Source organism: Rhipicephalus sanguineus, chromosome 1 (assembly GCF_013339695.2).
Source record: "Rhipicephalus sanguineus isolate Rsan-2018 chromosome 1, BIME_Rsan_1.4, whole genome shotgun sequence".
In the NCBI taxonomy this organism is placed as follows: domain Eukaryota; kingdom Metazoa; phylum Arthropoda; class Arachnida; order Ixodida; family Ixodidae; genus Rhipicephalus; species Rhipicephalus sanguineus.
Window position 1 is genome coordinate 203,705,934 of NC_051176.1, and position 18,329 is coordinate 203,724,262.

General features: G+C 46.9%; 1 protein-coding gene across 4 annotated transcripts in view; it reads right to left on the reverse strand.

Moving 5' to 3' along the window:
* LOC119405804 (prolyl endopeptidase FAP) overlaps positions 1-18,329 on the reverse strand; it is a 445,209-nt gene that overhangs the window by 253,389 nt on the left and 173,491 nt on the right. The window contains exon 1 of one of the 4 annotated variants that reach the window (XM_049418803.1): positions 1,461-1,769. The exons of 2 other annotated variants lie outside the window; for them this stretch is intronic. In XM_049418803.1, the coding sequence (XP_049274760.1) occupies positions 1,461-1,493 (33 nt within the window). In that variant the 5' untranslated portion in view covers positions 1,494-1,769. Of the gene's footprint in view, positions 1-1,460; positions 1,770-18,329 lie in introns of those variants that run through there. One more of the 4 variants, XM_049418807.1, reaches the window with a different exon arrangement.

Genomic DNA, 18,329 nt, shown 5'->3' on the forward strand with positions numbered 1-18,329 from the left:
CTCGCACGTGCTCATTACCGTTGGCCAGCAGCTTTTCTAATGATACGTCCCGCATCAGGATTGGATGAAATACAATCTTATGAACGTTTTTAGCGTAAGAATTGTTTTGTCAATACAGGCTTAGAACCTGTTAAGAAACAATTAAAACTTACTGTGCACATAGAAAATGCGCACGACTAATTGTTTTGTGCGTTAGTGTAGATCCAGACCAATTCTAAATACATGTAATGCGTATGTACGCTTCTGCGAGTGCACTGTACTTCCTTGTTGGGCCGTATGTGTGCGTCACTTAGCCCTCCTCACACATGTAGAGTGTTATGCCTGGCTGACAGCTACGCCGAGGTCGCCAATTGAAGCAGTCAGCTCTTATATATACATCCCTTAGTACTTCATTCGATATCGGTCAAGTATGCAACATTTGCGGAACAAGAATAACCGACGGGCAATACTGCGAGTACGCAAAAATCTATAAACGTGATTGTTGCCGTTAGTTCAAATGCCCAGTGCTCCCGGACTAGGCTCATTAATGAGCATAAAACATATGGGGCCGATCGTCGTTCTGTCTTAGTTAATAAAATAGATGGACACGATGCCGCACAGATACGGCGCCGGCTGCTCCTTGGCAATTGAATGGGTGGAACATATGACACATGTGTAGTTTTCGTTATCACGTACAAGTCAAAATAACATTGCTATATTTCTGTATCTCCAGTGAATAAAAAAAAAACATATTAAACAGCTGCATGTTTAAAACAAAAAAAAACTTCTGTTGTAGGTGGAGAACAGCAAGAGCTGCTACTCGACCTGTCATACGAAATTCACGCTTGAGACCAAGATTAAAATGCGATCGTGGGAACTGCGCAACATAGACTCATAGAGCGCGTGATCTACACATACAGACAGTGGAGGGTGCTGATAAAACGTATGTAAGACATTAAACGCGAAAGAATGCGTAGACATTCAATGCCACAAACGGCGAAAAAAAAAGTACAGTATATAAATGTCTCTGATACCCTGCATCGGTTATTCTTGCTCACCTGACAATGAATACAATAGCTTTGTCTTGTCCAACCCTTACGTGTGTCACGCGCGATTGAGCAAAGCCTGGCGCATGGCGTTATCGGTCCGACCAGGATAATTGTCGTTCACCTTTAAGTACGTGCAGTAGCATGCGCGGGTGTCGGTAGCCGCGAAAAACGAGTCATTCAAAACGCGACAACGCTTTCTCTCGCCACTTGTCGAAGACTTGGAGGCTCCAAGGCAAACTTAACAACCATTAGCGGTCGCGACAGTCGTCTGCGACTGCACAGCGACTTGGACGGCAGTCCAGTGCAACGAGATGAGCACGAGGGAAGGGTCCGGCGGGACTTGCAACGCGGCTGACATCGGCACATGGTTTCGCCGCGGGAGAGGCGAGACCAGGAGCCGACAAGGGCCACGCGGCCTAGAGTGGTGATTACCTCGTCGTCATAGATGGGGTACGGGTCCGCCATGGACGCGTGTCAGCGGCGGGCAAGCGGCGGTGTCGAGGACGGCGGCCCAGTCGAGGTCTGCGACGTGGACGAGCACGCTGCTGCGCTGCCTCACATCGTGCTGCGCCGCGCGCTGCCGCGGGATTGTCGGAAGACGAGCGACACTCGGGACCCCATGGGGCTGGCTCGGAGGAGACTCGCGATCCCCCGGCGTCACACGAGCGGCGGCCACCGCGGCGGGGTCGACCACGAGCAGCAGAGTTCGGCGGCTCCCGCCATGGGCGACCCGGGTCCGGACAGCGACATTTTCGAGGGCCGCGGGGGGGGGAGAGCGGTTCCCCCTTTGCGAGAGCGCGCGCCTGCGCAGACAGAGCGCCGGGATCGATGGAAATGCGCGCGGGATGGAATGCGGGCCCTTTCCTCCCCTGGACCGGCCGGACCACGATGCTCCCGGCGCGCGTAGCTGGCGGCTATTTTAGGGGCAGCCCCGTCAGGATGCCACAAAGAAAAAGCAATGACGCCTGTCTCGAAGCCGCGCTCTTTGTGTACAGCTCGTTGCTCTCCCGTTTATGGCCGATGCCCAGAGTGCGCTCTGTCCGGACCGCTGTTTATCTGCTTACGAACAAGCCGGCCGCCTTCAGGGCTTCGGAGCGCTCGATGCACTCCTGGGGTTTTGAGGTCGTCTCCGCTCTCCTTGCCAGGCTTTACGACCGCACTGCGGCCTGCTCGGAGGATGACTGCGCGGCCAGTGGGCCGTTGGCCGCGTGCTGGGCTTCGAGTGTGGCAACAGCCAGATTTACGCGAGCGACCCTGAACGGGCATTCCTTTGTGCTTGGTCTCTCTACATATGGCTCGAATAGAATCACGCGGCTATACGAAAACTTAGCGTGCTAATATTGCGAATTTAACTTTGAACACGGCACTGGTGCATTTTTAAAAAATATTTTTTTTGTTTGCTAGCTACGTCCAAATAAAAAATCACGAGCACAATTCGTGTATATTTCTATTCGTCGTCCTCGCACCTCTTACCGTTACATTAGCTATGCAGCTGGGGACTATAAAAATTTAAGCAGAGATGTACAAGCGCTTAAAATTTTCTGAGTAGGATTGGAACATCGTATTGTGAACCTTCGCATTGAATTCGAAAACAGACTGTTTGAAACTTCTCAAATGTTCAGTATTATACGAATTTCGAAACAAATCAGCTATATATAGTGTAGCTACTCGTGCAAAAGAAAATCCTTTTTTTTTCCTTTTTACTGTCCTTGTGTATCTTCCTAGTACGAGTTCTGACACATCGTGGTGTCTTACAGCTATGGCGTAGTTCTGATAAGCACGAGGTCGCGGGATCAAATCGGGGCCACATCTAGCACATTTCGAGGAGTGCGAAATTAGAAAATACCCTTTTACTGCGCACTCGGTACACTTTAAAAAAGCGCAGGTGGTCATCTTTAATCCCAAGTCAATCACCATACGGGTGAAGCTTAGCCACATCCTAATTTGAGCACGTAAAGCATCATAATTGCATTTTTTTTTTTCACAGAGTACGCTTGATTTTGTGCTGCACGCTCCAGTCATAACATTCAGCGCACAAGGTAAGCTGAGCCGCCGGACACCACAGATTTGAGAAAAAGCAACCCTCTCGGGGGCAAGGAACGCGGCTTCATGACTACCGCGACTTCATCGAAGAGAACAACGGACGAGAAAGAAAAAAAAAAAAAAACAGAACGATCGCTGTTTCTTTCTCCTCCGCGCTTTCAGCACCGTTTTCTCCGGTGGATTCATCGAACTCGCCTTTAAACTCTTTAAAGTTATCGCAACTTAGCACGATGAAATGAGTTTGGAACGTTTGTGCAAATGACCACAACTGCAATAATGATTTCACGATTGATGCAGCGCTAAAGACGAAGACGAAAGGAACACAGAGTACACGGGACTCAGTGGACTCTGTGTTCCTTTCGTCTTCGTCTTTAGCGCTGCATCAATCGTGAAAGGCATTCCAACTAGCCCAAGTTTCCATTCTACAGCGATAATGATGTTTTTTTCTGAGGAACATGGTTCCAATCCAACACGGTGATGGCAGCCAATGTGGCCTCGGTATGCGCAAATGTGCGCGCTTCCCGCCACCTACCAGCGCAGCGCATCGTCTTTTTATTATAACGTGTTAACAAAAAGCATATTAGTTACCACAGGCGTTATACCTAATTATAGACGTTATCGGGATGCCTGCGCGCATCGCACTATTAAACGAATGATTTTATGAACACAGGTGCATGTTAGAATACACCTGCAGTAAATAGTGCCCTCACAATTTTTTAAAGAAACAGATGGTGCCCTTTCACATTTAGAGTTAGTACGTGGTTGAGTTATATTTTTGCAAATTCAGTATTCAGAAACAGTGAGTCAGCTGGACGTCTCAAGGCGAAGGAAAATAGTAGAAGCGCTGTGATCAGGAGTCTTGTATGCACGTGGCACAGAACAATGAAAAAAAAAGATATATATATATATATATATATATATATATATATATATATATATATATATATATATATATATATATATATATAGAGAGAGAGAGAGAGAGAGAGAGAGAAAGAGGAGATGCTGTGTTCCCTGCGCTCGTTTCTAAGCGATGCCCACAGTAAGCTGCAGCCCGCAACATAACTATGGTTGGGTGCTAGCTTAGCTTTGGTCTCACTGTATTGTCAGTACTTATGGATTGCTAATCGCCCTTCTTAGTCGATCGGTTGACAACCACGGGGCAAAGAGGAAAATGGCACGGGGACAAAAGTATCTGGCTTATCGGCCATTTGAAGTTGTACAATAGCGTGCAGGTTGGGGGAAACCGTGTAGACAGTGTGAGTTACGCAATAATTCGTATTAACAAGGAGCAAATGAAGTAGACTGCTGCTGTAGTTAGGCACATTGTTTCGTTGTTTTTTCGCCACACAAGTGCGATATTCTAGCATGTTACAAAAGAGCGGCAAATAGATATGAATAATGCCTGGAACTGTACGAGATGCTACACACGTACACGCACACACAAGCACGCACACACATGCACGCATATACGCGCACCACGCGGAGGTCCATTGAGGCGCAAGCGCTGTCACTGGCCTGTTCATTATCTCTAACAAGACGCGCAAACGGCAAATGAGGACACTCGCGCCGTCGAGAGAAGCGGCGCTGTCCTATTACCCGATAAGAGGCACAGACGTAAACGACAGAGGGTTGTTGTTGTCCTCCTCCGCACCCTCCCCCTTTTTGCTCTTCCTCCTTCTTCAGATCATTTGTCGAAGCTACGTGTCGTGGAACGCCGTTAATAAGCTCTCGCACGCTTCGTTTAGGACAAAGATTTGCGTCCGCATCGCAACTGAGACTTCCATTTAATAAGAAAAAATGAGAAATGAAAAATGTAGAAAGAGCTCTAAAGCGTAATGTAGCGAAAGTATTAGAGTTATAATAATATCTGGGGTTTAACGCCCCAAAACCACGATATGATTATGAGAGACACCGTAGTGGAGGGCTCCGGAGATTTCGACCACCTGGGGTTCTTTAACGTGCATCTAAGTCTAAGTACACGAGCCTCAAGCATTTTCACCTCCATCGAAAATGCAGCCGCCACGGCCGGGATGCGATCCCGCGACCTTCGGGTCAGCAGTCGAGCGCCATAACCACTAGACCACCGTGGCGGGGCTATTAGAGTTATAGGAAGGACAGAAAAGCCTACGTACGGATATTGCTGTTTGTGCTGTGCTTTCCTAAGCTTCTTCCATGTTATTTCATTTAACTACACGAAAATAATTTGAGATAAGGGAGCCCTTAAACTCAAATGTCACAGTAGAAGTCCAATGCAATGTAATGCGAAGCATGCGGCGGGAGGTGACTGTGGCGTAATTTTTTACATTGAGCGAGACGTTATACGAAATAACGCTAAAGATAGGCGCAAATGGTACACGCACAGACATATGTTGAAGAGTCGCACATGTGTTATGTAACTAGGGCTCCGTGTTTTCGGATAAATAAAAAAAATCCGATAAACACTCGCGGTAATATTTTTTACTATTCGGAACTCCGATTTTAACGGCCAATATGACCCTGTTTCGTTTATTATTGAAAGGGCATGTTTATGAAAGGGCTTTATCGGAAGATCACGAGAATGACCGCTCAACGACTGACGCAGACCTTCGTGTATATTACGCTGCTGTAACTAGAAAACGGATACACACAGTTGAGAGGAACCTTTGCGATGCACTCCAGTACATGAGTGAATTGTTTTGTTACAATATTCAAATTGTGAATCCAAACGTGAAGCGAGAGCTAGCCCGCGCGTTCGAAACATATGCGCAGATTTTTAAGCTAGTGTTTCTTGAAATTGACGATGTGAGCCAGCTAATGAGTTATTTTTCGAACTATCAAAGCTATGAAATCAGTAACATTGTAGCACTCCTCTCGTTCTGGAGACTTCACACTGTTCAGTGGTCAGTGCTTCCTCGCTGCGCGCTGAGCCTTCTGGCTCTCTCTGTTTCTAGCGCGGACGTTGAAAGTGCATTTTCAAAGCGTATATTGTCATTATGGCGGACCACGTGGACGAGTGGATGGCAGTCGAGCGTCTTCCAGGGGGGGGGGGGTCTGTCTTCAGCTCCCGCACTTGCCTTGCGTTTCAATGTGTTTGTTTGCCGTTATTGTGTTGATTGGGACTGTGAATCACCTGTGGCGCATACCCGCATAACATGAACTGTGGTATGCGGGTATGTGCCACACGTGACTGAGGGAAAAGATTTGATGACGTTCGCGACAGGCGTTTTGCGTTATTCATATCATGACGCGGATAGATAGATAGATAGATAGATAGATAGATAGATAGATAGATAGATAGATAGATAGATAGATAGATAGATAGATAGATAGATAGATAGATAGATAGATAGATAGATAGATAGATAGATAGATAGATAGATAGATAGATAGATAGATAGATAGATAGATAGATAGATAGATAGATAGATAGATAGATAGATAGATAGATAGATAGATAGATAGATAGATAGATTTGTTCGCTCTGCGGTATACGGATATGCGCGCCACAGGGGATTGACAGCTTATATCTACCCAGAAACGGCGAGAACAGACATTGGTAATTTAAATGCTACAACCTTATGAAAAACAGACATCCCAAGCATTCCGCGTGGCAGTCAGGTATTCTACCACAGAGCCACGCCGGGTCTAGAAACTGCAACCCTGTGCAGGCGTAATGTCGGTGCAACGTCAATTATGGTTCTGTGCTGGCTGTCTAATTTTATAACAATGCATTAAACATTACATATGTACTCCTACGATACATGTCAGGTTAACGTTTGTCGTTCCAGTGTGGGCGCCGCTTTTATAGCAGTCTAGTAAACATTACATTTTATTCCTATGATTCAGCAAGCTATACTCGAGAGTTGCTCGACCCCGGGGGAATACGCTAACGAAATTTACGCATGATATTCACATAATCGCACCGTAAAGTGCTCTAATATGAGTGCTGACGTTACGTCAGACCATATGTTAAGCTGTTTATTAGACGGCACTCGGCGACAATGAGATATGGCGACAGTCAAGGCCAAAGCACGGGTTCCGAGCTCGAGCGGCGTTTAGAAGAGGACGACCCACTAAGAGCCGCTGGAGAGCGCAGCCGTTAAACAGTACCAATTGCTCCGCCACACATAGGTGATGATGATGATGATGATGACTGTGGCCTTGCCCTTTGTAACGGGAGATCAACGAGCATATACAGCCCGGATCTGACCTTTAAAAGGAAAAAGTTCTATTTGTCTGCACTTTCGGGGGGAGCTGGCGGATTTCTGGTGCGCCACCAGTGCTCCAGCCGTCACTTCGTTAATTCCACCTCCTTCCAGTTAGGGGGCGCACCCTGTTCGTGGAATCCCAGCGCCGTCGCCAAGGCATTGGGGCAACTGGGGTTCGTCTGCTCGAGTGGGGGCCCGGGCTGCAGGCCAGTGCATTCGAGCACAACGTGCTGAATGGTTTCCTCGGCCGCGCCGCAGCGGTGGCAGGTCGTCGACGTGCTCGGTGTGTATTTGGCCTGCAGGGAGCGAGTTCGAAGGACACCCCCACGGGCCTCCGAGAGGAGACTGCTTCCCCTGGAATTGTCGAAGAACCGTTGTGGTTCAATGGCTTGTTTGATTGTTCGGTATACTGACAGCGCCGACTTTGTCTGAGCCGAAGTCCTCCATCTTTCCAGTTCAGCGGCTCTGACGCGCTCCCTCACTTTGTGCCTTTGGCCAGCTTGTGGGGCGGTCGTGAGCTGGGTGTTTTCGACGCCAAACCGTTCGGTAAGGATTTTTGTTCGAGTTGCCCACTTGGTGTTATGGGATCGTAGGTAGATGTACTTGTACATCTGCCGGGCCCACCGGTCACCGGACATCCCGCTTAATCTCCGTTCGTAGGAAATTTTTGCCACGGCCTCTCGCGCTTCAAAGGAGGACCAGCCCATATCGCCCTGTACGGCTTCATTTGGCATGCTTCTCTGTGTGCCGAGAGCCATGCGGCCGACCTCCCTCTGTCGGGTCTCCAGAGCCTGTCTTGTGCCGGACGACAGGCACAGCACCGCATTTCCGAACGTGAGGCCTGGCACTGCCACTCCTTTCCATAGCGCTCTGCACACCTCGAAACGGTTGAACGACCACAGTGCCCTAGAGCCGAGAAAGGATCGTCGGGTCTTCGCCTTGGCTGCTAGATCTATCTCATAGCTCTGCAGGTAGTTAGGGGCAGATGTGATTGATATCCCCAGATACTTGTACTCATTGGTCCAAGTTAGGGGTTTTCCTTGGATGGAGAGTTCTGGGGTCTTAAGGGGGGTCCGCTGGTCCATAGGTCATCACCGCTGACTTTCTTACACTGAAAGTGAAGCCGAGCTTTGTGCCCTCTTCGGCGCACATGTTCAGGAGATCCCGCAGCTCATCAGGGTTGTTTGCCAGGAGGACAATATCGTCGGCGTAAAACAGCGCCGGGATGCGTCGTATGTTAGTGATACCCTCCTGCATGTAGCTCAGGTCAAAGCCAAGCCCACTTTCTGTCAGACGCTGCTCTAAACCTGCAACATAGAGCATGAAAAGCAGCGGTGACATGGGGCAACCTTGCCGCAGGCCCCTAGTCACTTTGATGGGGTGCGAATTCTTCTGACCCCACTGTACAACTGCCTGTGTGTCGGTGTAGAGTGCCTTAAGCAGTGCCACCACTTCCTCTGCCGCACCCAGTTGTGACAGTGTCGACCACAAATTAGTCTGCTCTACAGCATCGTATGCCTGTGAGATGGTTACCCTTTAAACTCCAGTGTTGTCGACGCGCCTGGTAAGCCCACGATGTGCACACTACAACACTTACAAAACACGTTGATCCACCTCGTAACGCTTGGCTCAAAGCCGAAAAATGCAGCATAAAACTACTCGCTGACTGCTTCGCATGAAGCCGATTCCACAAGGCGCGGGATCTGCTGAATTTTTAATCTTGATGGCAGGATACTTACGAGTCACGAAGGTGTCCGCTGCCGCGACTTCAGCGGCTATGTTATCCTGTTGCTATGTAGGAGGTACTGGATTCTATGATTGAGGGTTGCAAAAGATCCACCCTATGCAACAGGTGTAAAATATAAAAAAAGAAAGAAAGAAAAACTCCGAGCGGGCCAAAATTAATACGGAGCCCCCTGCTACGGTGTTCTCGTAGCCAATAAGCCTCTTTTTTGCCTTCATAAGGAAGCTAGAGAAAAACAAACTGTCCTTTCACTCACAATCATGACAAGAAATACGGGTTTAGTCATTGTTGGAACAGCTTCCGCAAGTAGTGTCTCATAGGCGTCTAGAATCCGGGAACACTGTTAAGTATTGATGTTAATCAGGCAACTTCGTATCCTGTAATAACCTTTGCAGCTCATTTTCATTAGGCGAGTGCCCATATAATTGATTAACGAAGCCGTACAATGAAAAACAGTGCCAATAAAGAGAGACAGTAATTCCTTTTTAATAAGCCATTCGATTACCGCGGTATTGATAATGCTTCTTGGAGTATGCATATTTGATATCCTACTGTAGAAAAAAATCGTTAACGTCAGCTTCGCTCTGGGGGACGGCGTCTAATGGTTCAATTAAAACTCGTGCGGGAACGTGTCATTTGTGTTTGCGTTTTTGCTTTATTTTAATCTCGCTCAAATTTTGCGGCAGACCGGGGTAGCCAGCCGCTAATAGAATCCCTCATAATGCGCACGGATGCAGTTATGAGGGAAAAAAAAAGAAAAAAAAATAAGTGTGTCGTCGTTTCTCCGGTAAGGCGTTGCAAAAGAAAAAAAAAAGGAGCTCGACAGCTTCCTGGCGCTGTCCTACAACTTTTTGAACTGTTGATGTTGCCGGCGCAGAAGACGGCAGCTGTTCGCGAGGCTGCTTTGTTTTGCATTGCGAGCGCATAGAGCGTGTCTTTGAAGACAACCTGTCACACTTCTAGTCAAATTCTCTAACAGAGAAGCATGCGCGATGCGCGATGTCCGATGTTCCCCCGAAATGAACAGCAAAAAAAGAGAGAGAGAGAGAACTAAACAAAGAAAGCAAAAGAAGGTTACGTACTTCCCACCTTACGTTCACTTCCGCATTCTACTTACGGTCTCTTGGTTCCCTACCGGTTTCCACTTCCGGTCTCATAATTCGAAATACGACGCGGGAACTACAAAAAAGAAACACTAACAAAAAAGCAGCGCAACACTGTCTTCGTTCAATCTCTACCCAATGATTGAGTTGTTCGACGAATTCTTGAATTAACAGAGACCAACAGGATAGACATGGCAAGAACAAAATGTCCAAGGTGAAGAGCTCACTACGTTTGTTAAGACAAACAGCAGGTAAACATTATTAATATTTCTGCATAAAAACTGTCGGGAACGTGCAAAAGAGCGCTGGGCACGTGGTGGAAGAAGACTGTTTTGTTGAACCTAATAATTTCGGATCACTGCTCCGGGTGGCCCAAAAATACTGGAACCGTTTTGCACCGAACTGGTTACAGCGACTTTTTCTTTTTGTTTTTCTTTTTGCCGAGTTCAGGCACGTTACGAGTTACCATTCGGGTTCAGTTTCGACCAAAATTAAGGTTTAATTACGGTTTTCGGTTCAGCTGGAGGGTTTGGTTCGACACCCGACCAAGGCGCTACAACCGGTGTAACAGCAAAATGCCCACGGAAATAATAGAGCAATGAACCTTCCTCCCTACGTACTGGAGTTTGCCTGCCGCTGAGAGGCGTCTGGTTCTCTTAGCACGAACACCTCTTCTGAATATACAGCATTAAAAATGTCCCAACTGAATGTATATTGACCCTCACAATAAAACGGCATTTCAGTCAAATCTGAGTGAGAACAGCAGCTATTCAACCTTAAAACCTTAATCTGTGACTTACTGTAGCCGCAATACTTTTTATACGTAATTCAATGTGTTTCGACGGAGCGTTTTTGTGGGCACTGCGGAGGACGGTTTCAGCACGTACGCACTTTCTCGAGCGTTCGCAGCAGTAGAATACTGCGAGACAAATATTCAGGGATAATTAAATGTGAACGGATTACCGAATCGGGAAAAAAATCGATAAATGAATACCTACTCCTTAGCCAACGACGGCCTTAATTGAATGTGTTTGTTGCTTTGATAGATCATGTGAAAACGTCAATATTTTAACTTTGTATTAGCCCTTCGTGTGCGCGACTCCACTGTTGTATAGCTCACAATGCAACAGGTTATACATGCGTCATGAAAACATTATTTTGTTACAACGTAGTTATTAAATTATGTACGTTGTTTACATGATGCGAGCTTGGAGGAAATTGGAGTTATATGTAGATGCTCTTGCTGCAGTCGTCTGCAAAGCTCTGCGCATCTGTGCCCATTGTACTCTTTTTCTCTACCTTGCTTTCACTCGCTAGCGGAAATTTGCATCTCTGTTCATGCAAATTTTCGCTCCTTTCACTATTTCTTCCGGCACTTTCATTTATTGCCGGGCCCGCGACGAGACGCAGCTGGCGCCTGAGAAAAGGCGCCGAGTTCTACTTTAAATTTATACTATATCCAAAATAATAGCAACAAACAAGCAGCCTCGCATAATAAACCACCACGAACGCCTCTTTCAGTCACGAGGGGCATAACGGGAAGCTATTTCTGCTCAAACAGTTAACGAGTTTTAAGAACTCCGCAGTGCAGCATACGCAAACGTTATATAACTGAAGTGACAGCAGTCGCAGTCGCACAAACTTCTGCGGTTAATACAGAAGTTAAGCACGTAAAAGTGGGTAAACCCTATCTATGTAAGGAAGGAAGGAAGTAATCTGTGTGCTGAGCGAAATTTTTTCAAGCTCGCATAATGTGGGCACTGCGACAAGATACGTAGTTTACGCGCATTTACGAGTGGGCGGACACTAAATGCCACCGCTCTCGCTTTTGCTGTCACATAGATGTGACCGCGAAGCAAAAAACTATCTGCGTAACTGTCTTCCCCGAAAGCACCATGTTTATCCCCGTGATATGCGCTACCTTGTATGCCTAATAAGTACATTGGTATCTGCACTTCTGGAATATCTCGCTGTATTGACATTGTGCAGCTGTAGTAGCTGGATACGTGTTGTGCTTTTTCTTTCGCGCATGAAAGAGACTTAAAAAAAAAAGAGGAAACGAAACAGGAGAGAGGGGGCAGGCAGGGAGGTTAACTAGTTCAGAACAAACGCTGTGCTACCGTACGCTAAGGAAAGGGGCGGAGGAGATTAGGAGTTAAGGGTGTAAAAAGAGAGAGACAGGGAGTATACACAGACAACGCAGTAGTGCTCTGTGTGTGGTAAGGGCGCAGTAACTACGAGCATATTGCAGTCAAACGTCGAAGCATTAATCTAATAATCAAGTCTCACCGAATCACTAGGTTTTGGGAACAGTTCGGGGAAAATAAATGAGTTTGCGGTTGAAACTAGTAAGACACCAGCCGCGGTGGTCTAGTGGTTATGGTGCTCGACTGCTGACCCGCAGGTTGCGGGGTCATATCCCGGCCGAAGCGGACGCATTTCGATGGAGACGAAATGCTAGAGGCCCGTGCGCTTAGATTTAGGCGCACGTTCAAGAACCCCAGGTGGTTGAAATTTCCGGAGCCCTCTTCACTACGGCGTCTCACATAATCATATCGTGATTTTGGGACTTGAAACCCCAATTAATTATTATAAAACAAATGGTGGCGGAAAACTAGGAAATACGGGGTATAAAAATTTTACGATAATGCGAGGGGAAGGGTGAGCTCAGATTTGAAAATTGATTAGAACAGGCAGCAGGCCATAAACATATTCAATAAAGAACTCGGTGGCACTAGCAATGAACTTCAAATGGGATAATCCTCGCTCCCTCTCAAACACACGCACAGCACACGCACGTCCATCCATCCATTCATCACGTTCCGCGTGCGTTGCGCTACCTGTTTTGATACGGTGGCGGCAGCTCCCCCGTTTACTTCCTTAGGCATCCTTAAGCATTTATATATGCGCACGTGTGCAATATTTAGCCCAGGGGTTGATGTTAACCACCGCCACTCGTGGCAACGACGCCACGTAGTATGACAAATTCAGTAGCAGGCAGCTGTTCCTCGTTCCACCAACTTCTTGTTCACTGCATAGCGGTTTCCTCAGCTCCGGCAGATTTAGATAGGCCACAGGAGTTTTGGTCAGCTGAGTGTGTGTGGTGTGTGAAATTTACGTACTACATAATGCCTTCGGACAAAAAGGATGCTCTCCATCTACCGCCGCGGTTACGAGTGGTGCTGTAACTCTTCCAGGGGTAAATCTTGCGCGCATGCATGAATACCCGAGAAAGTGGATGGGTGAGCAGCCGCGGCCGTAACACAAGTGGTAGTAAAATGCACACGTAATACGGAGTTTGCGAAGTCAGCTACCACCGGCAGCAAGTTGTTTTATATGCAAGAGAGCATATCTCAGCAAGCACCTTCTGTCCCTTCTTTGAACAGTGCACCTCCTGTGAACAGTGTACTGGCCTGCCGTATTTACTCGCATACTACCAGGATTGGTTAACACTGGCCAATGTTGGATAGTATAAGCTAAATGATGAGTAATGATAACTAACGTTGGCTAAATATGGCTAAGTGATTGCCACTGTTGGCTAATGTTGGGTTCTTATTGGAAAATGTCAGCTAGCGCTGCTATTTGTTCGGTAATGACGGCTAATGCAGGATATCCGCTGTTATAACGGCAGCATCGTCATAATTCAATTTTAGTTCATTTGTGCTCTCGCGTTCACACTGACAACAACCTGAGCTTCTTCAGCATGAATTACGTATAATTCGTCCATCTCATTGCCGTCTACTACAAATACCTTCCCCCGCGCTTTTCTTGATTTCCTTACCTGTTCGCTTCATATAGTTGGAGCATGTTTATGCAATTCATAACTTTTTTACTTCAAAAAGGTGGACCGCAATTGACTTCATGTTCCTTCAAATTTGACGAAGAGAGGGAACGAGCGAGGAGAGGAAGACAAATATTTTAACAGAAACCGAAAATGTCAGCCCTGATATATGCAGCGCTCGCTACTTCAGACGTCCGAGATGGTATAACTATAAAAAGAATACAAGAGGTGGAGGAAACCGCGCTGTGGTAGCTCAGCGCCAAAGCTGTATCGCTGCTAACTTCGAGGACGCGGGTTCGACTCCAAGTGAGCGGCCGTATGTCGATAGGTCACGGCTAAATGCAAGCACACGCGTGTACTTAGATCGAGAAGCAAGTTAGCGAATTTCATATAATCAAGATTAACCAAGTATTTCCAACTATTGCGTGCATCCTAACATGTGGTTTTGGCACGTAAACCCCGGAAATTATTTCTTTTTTTTTACGAGGAGAAAAAAACTGTAGGGCATACTTAACGGGTTCGTGTAGCAATCGAGATTTCAACGCTACTGCCGTTCTCGAGATATTATCACGAATAAGTAAGGCTAAATACTACCCAATTCTCCAACGCAAGCCTCGTTGGAAGAATTCGCACCATTTGCAGAAACGCACGATTTCTAATAAATATGGACGATCCAGGCGTTCGCGTTCGACCTCAAATAGAAGCAGCTGCTGCGAGCGCGAATGTCAGCTTAATAATTTTGTTGGCACTCTCCGGAACATGTGCTTCTAAAAAGAGCATCCTTCTTGGGGCTGAATCAAATGCGGCCATAGCGTATCCGGTCAAGGTTTCAATTTCGCCACGCGTATTCGTTAGAGTGCATAATCTAGGCACGCCGAGACGAAACTGCTTGGTAGCGATAGCTAATGGTTCATCCTTTGCTTTTTTTCCATTTTGCAGGTCGTGCCGCCAGTGTTCAACCATGACATGAGACGATGTGTCCGGACCGAAAGGCTGCTGCTTTAGACGTTGTTGATCTGGCTGTGTCCCCACCTTGGAACGCTACCAGTTGCGCAAGCGGGTATCCAGATTGCAGCGCTGACCTGCACATATCGTGTGTTCTAAGGATGGTCTATGCGTAGTTATAGCTTGTTGTGGGACCCAGGCCCGAAGCCAGTCCCGAAACTTTGCAAAAACTTCGTGTTTGCAACATACTCAAAGTGTGTGCAAGAACCACTCAATTAAGAAACCAACGCTAATGCCTGCCACCTTAACACCTCCCACACAAACACACACAATTGACAGCTTGACCAGTATTCTACCTCAGGGCCATGCCGGTGCTTGAAATTGCGTTGAAAAAAGACCCTATACAGGCTTCATGTCGGGAAGGAACCACATTAACATATGTAATGCAGTGTGGTAGAAGAGTAAAATAACAACCAGGCGTCACACAAACGCGAATTCTGTAACCGGGCGTCACACAATGCGAATTGCGCAACGAGTGGGTTGTTGAATGCTTTCAACCCATTACAAAGGGCTCTGCCATAATTCTTCATCATCATCAGGCACAGTATCAACAAAGTGCACATAATACCTTACAGGTGTTTAGCGGGTATCACGGTTCTCCGCAGAATCGCGAGAAATGGCATAGTGGCTGCTTCACCAGTTCACAAAAATTATGATTTATAGCGTAGTGGGTTCCTCGCAAGTGTACTAGTATTCGTTGCCAAGGAAGCCCACAAAGCCCCCATGATCCATTTCCTCAGGGTCCAAATAAAGTTATTCCCCCCCTTTCTCTTTTTCTCACGTTAACGTATGTTATGTAGCATGGTGGGAGAGTGAAATAACGACCGGGCGTCACAATGCGAATTACGTAACCAGCGGGTCGTTTAAAGCTTCCAACCCGTTACAAAGGGCTCAGCCATAACTCTGCATCGTCATCAGCCGTCGCATCAACAAAGTGCACATAATGCCTTACAGATGTGTAGCTGGTACCTCGCCTCTCGGCAGAATGAAGAATAATGGCGTAGTGGATGCCTCCCAACTTCGCCAAATTATTATTTATGGCGTAGTGGGTACCTTGCTAGTGTACTTGTATTAGTAGCCCCAAGAGAGTTTACAACGGGCTCTAGGAATGCCGCTTCTTCAGCTTTCGCTGTGACTGTGCTGCGCTTTCCGAACAGGCCTGGCGTTTTTTCTTTTTTTTTTTTTTTTGCTTCCAGCATTAGGATTCCGTCGCCGACTACATAACAGCGGCTATATTCTCATTTTTCTGCAGAGCTTAACAATGCAGATGAAGGCGGTGTTACTGTCTGCGGGATGACGCGAACTGCATGAGATAATCATTTCAAGTCACTTCCAGACAACACAGCAGTATAGGTCGGCAAAGTCACTCAAGAGTCGACTCACTCAGATTCACATCGAGCCGTGAGTGTGATTCTGAGTGAGTCTGCGTGTGTAATATTTCGGTGAGTTTGAGTCCGAGTGAGTCCAGTTGAGGAAAGTTATGGTGAGTCTGAGTCCGAGTGGGCCCTAAGCGAAATATATAATTCTTGAGTGAGTCTGAGTGAGCTCCATTTCTTCTTCCGACCTATGCACAGCTGTAATAAAAATGTTTTCCTGTAATAAAACTTCCTCCCTTCTAGGGGACGAGAACGTCCAGAAATAACTTTTGAATTCATACGGGAGCAGAGGACAGCGTCTGTGCAGACAAATGATTGCATCGTGTGACGCTAGGACGACCACAGCAGCATTGCAGAAGATGAAGAATCATCAGTAGCATCGGGAAGGCGCTTCTTCACTCTGATATCTGATTGAAGTTTTCTACACCACTCTCCACGGAATATATTATGAAAAGTATTTCTAAGTGCTCAGGTATAAACATACTTTAATGAATAAACCCACTTAAGGACAAAATTAACGCATAAGTTGCCTCGGTTATGTTGCGCAGGCAATAGGTGACTGTGTGAGCCTACAACACTAATTTTTGCGGATGTACGTACATTGTCGTGCTGCCCTCCCAATACGTAGCTTCACATTCCTGATGTGTCACAATAATACTTCTTTTTTTCTCTTCATGAGTGACTGAGCGAAGGAACGAGTTCATCGAACATGCCAACATAAGCTGAATAAACTTGAAAAGTCCTGAGAATATTGAGTTATTTATTGGAGAACGCCACGCTTCCACGGAGACCTCTGAATATCGCTGCTTCATTTATACGAGGCGTTTCTAAGAATACATTAGGAAATAGAGTCAAACCTGATTACGCCGAAGTCGGGTAAATAGAATTATTCTTTCTATCGAACTATTTTGGAACACGCCAATGCTTTGCCGTTAGTGCATAGGAAATTCTACGGCTACATAGAACAAAAATAGCCGGAACACTTCATGTATCAAACATCTGAATGTGCGAAACGCCCTAAGAAGTTGGGTTTCCCTCACACGAAGTTGACATTTTGTCGCGGAAGGAGGATCTGCGGCATGCATTTGGGAGCGCGAGTGGTGTGATCAGAAGGGCGTCGCTTCAAGCGAGTATAAACTACCGCTGGGCATCACTAGCTTTAGCCCATGATTCCTCGTCGTCGCGACCGCGCACAACGCGCCGACGGGCGCGGTCGCCATTCGCTTCGCCGCGATTCTTCGCTCCCTTTATTAACAGAATGGCTGTCGTGAAACGGAAGGACCTGCTGTTATCCACAAAGGCATCACAGTCGAACGCGGAGAAAAGAAGTCTGACGTAGCCGCAGCGTACAGCATCCCAAGAAGCACGCTGAATGCGATACTGAAGAACGCGAGGCCGACATTAGGGCTTAATGCGTACTAGAGGCTTGCGGCGCCTGACGAGTGCGCACAGCTGCATATGAAGATAATGGAGCGTTGTTTATAGTGATAACCATATTTCCTCGCTTAAAACACACCCCTGCATGCACCCCCACGGCCAAGTACAAACAGCAGAATATTGAATAAAAATGAGGAGAATTCGGGAAAATGAGGGCAAGCGAATCTTGGAATGAGCGTGCCTAACCTATTTTTCTGTCTTCCTATCGCATTGCTCTGTGCTCCCTCCTAACGTTTTCCTTCCTCTACACCGGGAATGGGACCTTCGCCCACGTGTTCAGCAGCGCAATACTTATGATGCTACAGGCAACAACAACGGTCATGCGTGAGACATTGAAATGCAACAATGAAGTGTGGCAACGTGAAATGTCAAGTGACCTCGATAAAAGATCTGATTATCATATCAAAAGCGGCTGATCGCCGACAAGCTCACAATCAAGAGCGTATGACAATAATGATGCTTGCCCAAAACCACGATATGATTATGAGCGATGCCGTAGTGGAGGGCTCCTGAAATTTCGACCACCTGGGGTTTTTTAAAGTGCACCTAAATCTAAGTACACGGTCCTCAAGCAATTTCGCCTTCATCGAAAATGCGGCCGCCGCGGCCGGCATTCGATCCC